Source organism: Pygoscelis adeliae, unplaced genomic scaffold (genome assembly GCF_000699105.1).
Source record: "Pygoscelis adeliae isolate BGI_AS28 unplaced genomic scaffold, ASM69910v1 Scaffold206, whole genome shotgun sequence".
Taxonomy (NCBI): Eukaryota; Metazoa; Chordata; class Aves; order Sphenisciformes; family Spheniscidae; genus Pygoscelis; species Pygoscelis adeliae.
Window position 1 is genome coordinate 1,423,890 of NW_008825052.1, and position 8,553 is coordinate 1,432,442.

At 38.6% G+C, this 8,553-nt stretch overlaps 1 protein-coding gene across 1 annotated transcript in view; it reads left to right on the forward strand.

The window, feature by feature from the left end:
• AMD1 (adenosylmethionine decarboxylase 1) overlaps positions 1-7,290 on the forward strand; it is a 7,565-nt gene extending 275 nt beyond the window's left edge. The window contains exons 2-8 of the mRNA XM_009326409.1: positions 1,356-1,482; positions 1,974-2,076; positions 2,934-2,976; positions 3,074-3,218; positions 4,257-4,349; positions 4,426-4,581; positions 5,121-7,290. Of these exons, the coding sequence (XP_009324684.1) occupies positions 1,366-1,482; positions 1,974-2,076; positions 2,934-2,976; positions 3,074-3,218; positions 4,257-4,349; positions 4,426-4,581; positions 5,121-5,261 (798 nt within the window). The 5' untranslated portion in view covers positions 1,356-1,365 and the 3' untranslated portion in view covers positions 5,262-7,290. The remainder of the gene's footprint in view (positions 1-1,355; positions 1,483-1,973; positions 2,077-2,933; positions 2,977-3,073; positions 3,219-4,256; positions 4,350-4,425; positions 4,582-5,120) is intronic.
• The last annotated feature ends 1,263 nt before the right edge of the window (positions 7,291-8,553 follow it).

An 8,553-nucleotide genomic window follows, 5' to 3' on the forward strand; every position in this document is an offset into this window, starting at 1 on the left:
CATCAATGTTTGTCTTTTTCTTTAACTAAAAGGATTAAGGACAGAGCTGTGGTGGTTCTGCACCTGATCATTGAATTTTGTCTGGGGATAAGTAAGTCTCCCCAGTTAAGAGGTTTAGGATTACTTCAGCAGAATAGTGTATCTAAGTGTCACTTTGAGATCAGCAAAAACTGTATCAGTAGATCAGCTTTAACTCCAGATATGCAATCAAGTGGAACAACTCTTGCGGCTGAGCTGAGGACATATGTAAAAACATAACTTTCCTGAAATCCTGGGATTTGTCTTGTGCAGCAGTTAGTTGTAAGGATGCTACTTTTGCCATGTGTTTTTCATCTTGCAAAATACTCTCATGCTTTTTCTACATGAACTTTACAGACACATTGACATTTGCTGTTTTACTTCAGATTACAAAAACTGAAGCTTTTGTATTCTGAAAGACTGCCTTGAGGGCAAGGTTGGGCTAAGAGCAAGCTAGTCAAAGAAACTCTGCTGAAGTCTTGTTTCCTCAAGCTTCATATATTTAAAACAAAATTCTGAAAAGAATGTAACTAGTTACAATGGTATTCTGGATGAAGTATAACCTTTACTTTGCATTCTTAAACAGGATTCCAAACTGAGTTAGTTATTTAAGCTAGACTTAGTCCCATTGTTCTTCTCTCCCATTGGTGAGAAGATAATTGTTATACATGTTTAAGTGTTCTGGATGTAGTATCAATGCTAATCTCCAGGTTCAGTGGGACTGTAGTTAAGTGTCTGACTTACAGTTTATGTATAGTTAATTTCTGTATCTTACGCATAAAGCATATCATATAGCTGTGCCTATACTCTCATTATGAGACTTCCTGTTCCTGTGGACAGGTGCTGATTTACCACTTTCCAGTAGTTAGCTTTCCTAGAAGATGCAGCCAGACAACTTCTTAAATTCTGTTAAGGCTTTTGCCTTTTTTGAACTGACTTTCCTATAGGCTGTATTTCAGCTGAGAAAGTCAGATTTCAAGTTTGACCCCATTCTGTGTCTGGGTTAAGAAATTAAATTGCATGTCTCTGTGTACCCACTTCACAGCATGTTTGTATTTCTCCAATAGGTTGAGGATATGTAACGCATGTAGCACCTCTTTTTCATGTTGCGTGGTAGCTGTGTAATACCATGGTTGCAGCAGGTATTTGTTTTGGGAAATCGTAACAGCTCTCAAATCTATCGGTTTGATCCATTTGCCAAGCATGTTTATGTACCATATGCTGAATGTTCACTTACAGTAATGCATTTGGTTGGGATAAGAACTGAGAACTAACCATTCTCTCCTGGCTTGTTTTATACAGAGCATGTAATATATTTTTAACACTTTTTTTTACAGTGAGAGTAGCATGTTTGTCTCCAAGAGACGTTTCATTTTGAAGACGTGTGGTACCACCCTCTTACTGCAAGCACTGGTTCCCCTGTTGGAGCTTGCTAGGGAGTACAGTGGGTTTGACTCAATTCAGGTAAGGTGCCAAAAATGCTGCATCTTCCTTAGAATGTACAAAAAGCCTTTTACTAATATGTCAAATTCACTGATTTTATTAGATATTCTGAAACTTCCTTTGCCATTTAAGTATGCTTCCCAAAATGGGAAGATTGTAATATAAGATTGCTTGCTCTGCTGTAGGATTTAGCCTTCTATTTTCCTCTTGAAGGATGTGAACTTACAAATGCTGTTGTGCTGAGTTAAGGTCACTTAAGGGTGAAAGGCCTCTGTGCCCATGTTGTCAGTGCTGAAGTCACTGATGTTTACTTGTGGAAAACAAATTTGGAAGTAAGATGTCTCCTGTAGCTTACAAATTAAGCTAGGAAAAACCATATGCCTCTGTGTTTTGACAATGAAAACTTAGGTCCTGTGAAAGCTTATAGTAAATGCTTGCATTTTTCTAGATTTAGATTCAAGGTGGGTGGATGGATGTATTCAGTATCTAAGATGTACCTTTATTTTTTTCAGAGCTTCTTTTATTCACGTAAGAATTTCATGAAGCCTTCCCACCAGGAGTACCCACATAGGAATTTCCAGGAAGAAGTAGAGTTTCTTAACGAAATTTTCCCAAGTAAGTTCATGAAACTTCAGCCAAGTTGCAAAGCTTGTGTGAAGCGTTGCTGTGAAGTGAGAAGTGACAAGCAGCGCAACACGTACAGGCTGCCAGGCCATTCATTCAGCTGTGCTTGCAGTTCTGCAGCCAGCACAAGCTTTGGCTGCATAAAAATCAAAAGCTCTAAATACTTATTTTCTGAATTTCTGACACTAACTTGCCAAGATCATACTAAGCTTGACACTTAGCACCTTGTCTTAACTGAGGTCGTCTTCAGACTTCCAAATAGTGTAGTAATTCAGTCTGCAGAATCCAGCTCTCACTAACCGTAAATGCCTCCTTAAAAAGGTAGAAGAGTAATTTAAGGTAATGAATACACTGAAGAAAAATGTAAGGTTTTCTCAGAAAAGTCACTGCACTAACGATTGAATTCAAACACTTAAAATCTACAACCTACAAGAATAACCTTGAATTTTAACTACTGGCGGAAAAGTTTTTTGAAGGAACACGGAAGCTATAGTACTTATCTGAGTTATTTGAAAATAAATGCTAATCATAAAGCCATTAAATAGATGCTTAAGAGTACTAGGGTTTCTGTTGGTGTGTAGCTAAAGCTGTAATCTGAATTTCCTGCTAGTAGGCTCTGAACTGGGGTGTCCAGCCCACCTTCTGAGGGAGCCTGTTTTTCTGATTATTGGCTTTATGTTCCTGAAGTTAAACGCCTGCTTATTTGATACAGATGCCAACTGTATCAGTGAACCCCCCTCTTAGTGTTCTGTGAAAGACTTCTACTATCTTTAAATATGAAATGAAGTCAATCTTTTACATAAAGGATCAGCTGTGGTACATTAACTGGAGACCTTTTGTCTTGTCAGATGGAGCAGCTTATTGCATGGGGCGTATGAATTCTGATTGCTGGTATGTATGTGAAGACTTTGAAATCTTTGGGGCTTGCAGTAAAACTTAACTTGGTGCTGCTGATATTTATTACATAAGTGATTTGTATTTTATATAGGTACCTGTACACCCTGGATTTCCCAGAGAGTCGGATATCCAATCAGCCTGATCAGACACTGGAAATTCTGATGAGTGAGCTTGACCCAGTAGTTATGGACCAGTTCTACATGAAAGATGGTGTTACTGCAAATGATGTCACTCGTGTATGTTTGCCTGAAAACTAAGCATTTTTGGGAATGGTGGAAATTAGGCAACAAAATGCTTCATTTACCACTTAATACAAGGCTTATTTTTTTGGTAGGGAAGAGCTCATAGAAAATGTCAGGTTAATGTTTTGGGAGTAAAATGGATTTAACTCTAGGATGTTTTTGGGAATAAAACTTCACGTTTTCAGTGCCTTTGCTTTAATCTATTGAAAGGAGCAATTTGCAGTGCTTTGTGTGATTGGAAGCTTATCCTCTGAAAAATGGAGGAATAGGAATAAAACAACAATTGAGTAACTTCCACTGAAGGATGGAGATTACAAGGAGCAAGACTTAGATGGAGGATAATGAATGCCAAGGGAATCTAGGTATCAAAATTAAGGTTAAATCATGGAGCCATTTGGATAGCTGGGGGGGTGGGCGTGGATTTAAAGTCCAAGCATAACTTGATGGTTTTGCCTCCATTCCCCCTTTTTCCAAATGGGAAAGCCCTGTGATGTGAACAAGTTTCTCTGACAAGTACATTGACTTCATCTGGTTTCCCATCTTAGGCGTTGATTCTCATCCTGTATTTGCTATTGAGATTTGGCTGTATCTCAAGTACTGTGTGGGAAATCCAAGTGCTTGGGATCACACTTCGTTCTAGAGTATAAAGTATGTCCTCACTCCAGAGTAAATGTAAACAGCCTTCACTTTGTGGATACTGGTTGAACAGGAGCTCCACTTCCATTTTAGTTGCAGAAGCAATTATGTATTAGGTGTCTAAGCTGCTCCATTGTCTTTGAGGTATGCAGCTTGGTTCTGTAAGAGGCTAAGGATGTGATAACTTGCATGCAACTTGGCACTTGGTCACTTGATAAGTGACAGGATGCAAAGCAAGTTCATCTGCAGTGGTACAAATTATCAAACTGACTTGTTACTGGGAGAATTCTGGTGTCCTGTCCCCTAAATTGGTGTTTGTTCTGCCTTTGAGTTAAATCTAAATAAGTATAAGGATGCGTGATAAACTGAGTGGTGTAATTTTAACTTCTATTTCAGATGAGTGGAATTCGTGACCTGATACCAGGTTCTGTTATTGATGCTACAATGTTCAATCCTTGTGGGTATTCAATGAATGGGATGAAATCGGATGTAAGTTTTACACTTACTGATAATTCATGTTAAAATAAGTAGTAATTATTTGGCAGTAATAATATTTTTTTTTCAGGGAACTTACTGGACTATTCACATCACTCCAGAACCAGAGTTCTCTTACGTTAGTTTTGAAACAAACATAAGTCAGACCTCTTATGATGACCTGATTAGAAAAGTTGTAGAGGTTTTCAAGCCAGGAAAATTTGTGACAACCCTCTTTGTTAATCAGGTGAGTTTTCTTGCATTAGCTTGTCAGCCCCTGAAATGCGTATAGACACAAACAAAGCAAGGCTAGAGATTTTTTACTAGGGCATTAGTAGTTTCCAGTTTGCCTCTATTTGGATGGTAGTTTCTTTGGAAATTAAAAATACTCTTCGGTATTGCTTTGGCATGCACTAAATCTGATCTCCAGGAAACTTAAGAAACACTAAGATAAAGCAGCCCGGTCTCAGTATTCTAATGACTTCCTGTGCAGTTCTGTAGAGGCATAACTTCTTGCTTTGGTATTTTTCTGGACTTGGTTGCAGCTGTCAGTTGTAGAAGCGCTGCTGTTAATGGTGATGCTGCCAGCTAAGGATTCATAGAAAAAAGCAGTACCATACATAGGTAGCAGAATCGCTGCTTGGGATTGAAACTTCCCGCAGCATTGTCAGGCGTGGGTTTGAAGCATGTTGGTAACGGTATTACGAGAACCACACAAAATACGTATTGTGCTAGTCCATCTTTAAATGCTAAGCTTCAAGTAAATTTCACTTTTTTGTTTTCTAGAGCTCTAAGTGTCGTACAGTGTTTTCTTCTGCCCAGAAGATTGAAGGGTTTAAACGTCTTGATCACCAGATTGCCCAATTCAGTGATTATAATTTTGTTTTTACCAGTTTTACAAAGAATCGCCAGCAACAGCACAGTTGATTAAGAATGAAGAAAAAGCGCAAAAAGAAATCCCATATAGAAGGTGGTGGTTGCTTTCTAGTTAATGATTCAGGGGGCCATGCTTTCCACTCCCACCACCTTGTAGTTGTGGAAAGCCCTAGGTGTAATCATAGTATAACCATTTTGAATTGTATGCATTATTATATCAAGGAGTTAGATATCTTGCATGAATGCTCTCTTCTGTGTTTAGGTACTCTATGCCACTCTTGCTGTGAAATTGAAGTGCATGTAGAAAAATCTTACTGTATGAAACTTTACAACACTTGTAAAAATGATTCAGGTAGAATTACACACAGTATAGTTTTTCTCCAGGTATCACCAAAAATTCCCCACAGACAAGGCTTTCGTCCTCATTAGACTTTAGCCTCAACCTACTCACTGGGGACAGTTCTCTGTTAAATTGTCACTCTTTTTTTAATCTATTTTGTGATTTCAGTCTAAAACAGTTTTTGACAAACTTATGATTTCTAATGAAACTGATTCCTCATTAACACTTTCATGTTTGGAGAAAGTTCTTAAAACAGTTACGAATTGTTTTGCTACTGCAGGTGGTTGATTTATTTTTAAATCTGACTGACTTTTCATGCTCTACGCAAGCTTATAGGAATTGGCTCAGCTATACTGTAGCACTGGGCTAACGCATTGGTCTTTCACCTTTACAGACTTGGGTATCGGTACTAACGCAGGTTAAATTTCATCTTACCTTAATGCTCATTTGTCTGTCCGCATCCCCAAGCTGTCACGCTGCTACACAATGGCAGAATTTGAAGAAGGTCCAAGACTTGATAGGGGAAGAGCTGAGTCAGGATGCAAGTGCTTTGGCATAGCTGTGTGACAGCTTTGCAAAGTGCAAGTTCATATTGGCACCAGACATTTTCTTTCCTAATCACCAGTTATGTCAGACGAAGAAGCTGGCGCTCTTGAGCGCTCGCTGATGGGGAGGTCTAGTGAAGGAGTGGAATTTGCTGGGCTGGGTGTGTTGATTGGTTTGAATTATTCTCAGTAAAACCTGTGACCTACCACTTCTAACTGTAAAGAGTGCTTCTAAACTGGTCCAGTGTCACTCCGTTTTGTTGTTCCAAGAAAAGCTAATGCCTCTGTCTTGTGACAGTCCTGTGACATTGTTGTGCATGTGACTTACGTTGTATTTGAGTGTTGTGACTTCATCTGTTTTTTCCTCCTAATTACTAAGGTGGTTCCTCTTACTGTGACTTGAGGGCATTAAGTGAAGGCATAGAACAAGAACTGTCTGGGACACCTGGACAGAAGTGAAGTAGAATGCTATTCATAGAACATGAATAAGTGTGTAATTCAAAGTCACTTTAATGGGTATTGACTAAAATGCAGGCTTTAAAGAGCTGGCACACTTTCAGCTGTGTTTGCAAATACTGGGATTTTAACAGCTGAGGGACCAGCATGTTAACTACAAAATTGAGATTATTTCCCCCCCCTCTTGTCCTTGCAATGTTTTGACTCTTTCTGGTTTGACACAATGGTTTTTTGTTCCTTCCGTATTTATAAATGAAGCACTTTTTCAGTGCTTCTAAACTAAAGTCTGCTTGGTTAGAAATCAAGTGGTTGGAACACTTTTTTTTTAATTTTAAGCATATTGTTGATGTTCTTTACCAATGTTATCAGTTAACATGCTGTAAATGGCAGTAATGCTTTTTGGTGTTAATATTGAGGACCAATATTTCAGTGGTTTTTTTTTTTGTTCTTAAACTTTGTCCCAACTGACCTGACTCTTGTTGGCTTGAGGTCCTTTAAGTAGACTGAAGATCCCTTTTCAAGTAATACTGAAATACATCTTTTACAAATAGAAGCATAAGCCTCGGCTATAAAAATGAAAGCTGTTGAATGGATTATTGAACTATCTAGGGTGATCAGGATGGGGGGGAGTATGGTGTTTATAACTTCTGTGGTGTTAGACTTTGATCATTTAAAAATATCTGTACCACAACTTAATGCTTCAATAAAAGTTCGCTTAAATTGTTTGTAGTGATGATCCGGCAATTCTACCCTTCACACTCTTCATGCTTTCTGGTACCAAATGGTTTAATTCTGAAATAGATTTGTGTTTCTTGTCCTAAATTATTTTAAATTTACTTTGCCCTTGTAGGGGATGCATCTCAACTGTTAACATGTTAGTCGTTTAAAATGAGACAGCGTGTCAAAGGAAGCCAGGTGAAAACATTATGCTGTTCTTGAGGCTAAAGTTGTTTGTCTAAATGAACACACAAAGATTTGAGGTTTGCTGTCTTCATCTAACCTGTATTTTTTCCTCAGCATTAAATATTTAAAACATTCCTCTGAGTTAAGAGGTTGCCTGGTTCGGCTGGTCTTAAGTAACAAACTCTGGCATACATTTATGGTACTTAAGCTTAGACTGACTTTGAGAATTCAAGGTGAAGCTTGTCTCTTAAGATACAAGTAGGCATGTACCCAGTCGGGAGAGTAAACTATAGACAGAAGCTAGTGGCTAGGAATGTCAGTGCTACGCAGATGCAGCCAACATGACTGAAACTTCCTCGATTCCATGTGAGCAGTCCTACAGGAATAGCAGCTGCAGTCTAACCATGCCTGCAAAGCACTAGCAGTGCTGATAGCCCCCAACGTCACCTACGTAGGGAAAACTTGCGTTAGTGTTGAAGGCCTAATACCTTTCAATCGTTCATGTCTGAATACAGGTTTCATTAGTCACCCAGAACCTATTCTGTGATGCTAGACTTCTCTAATTGTGCTTTGGATATTAAATAGCAACTTCTCCTAGTTATTTCAAGTACTTCACACTGTTGAAAATACCCAACTAAGTCTTCTATGAGAAGAAATTCCAGCTTACAGCATCAAGCGATCCTAACGCTCCCAGCTATGACAAGTTAGCAGTAACCTACCTCTGAAGAACTGTTTTCTAGACTGACCTCCACAAAACTTGAAGATTCATCTTAATGTTTTTCTATTTTAACTCACTTTGCCTGAAGTTTGCAGGTTTCCTGTAAAATCACTTGTCACCTTCACATTTTTCACCTCAGGAGTGTTCTTCAATAGTACGATATCCTTTACGCTTAGCCCTTCTCTCTTGTAAATGATGCTGATAACTGACATGAGAATATGGTATCTACATAATCCTGTCTGTTATAGCAACACAAACGCGAAGCTTGCTGTAGTCATTAGCGGTGTTAGATGTTTGTATTTCATAAACCAATGGAGGAAGCGGAACTGGCTCCAAGTTCATGTGTCCACTTAATTTCTGTGAATAAATCAATGGAAAAAT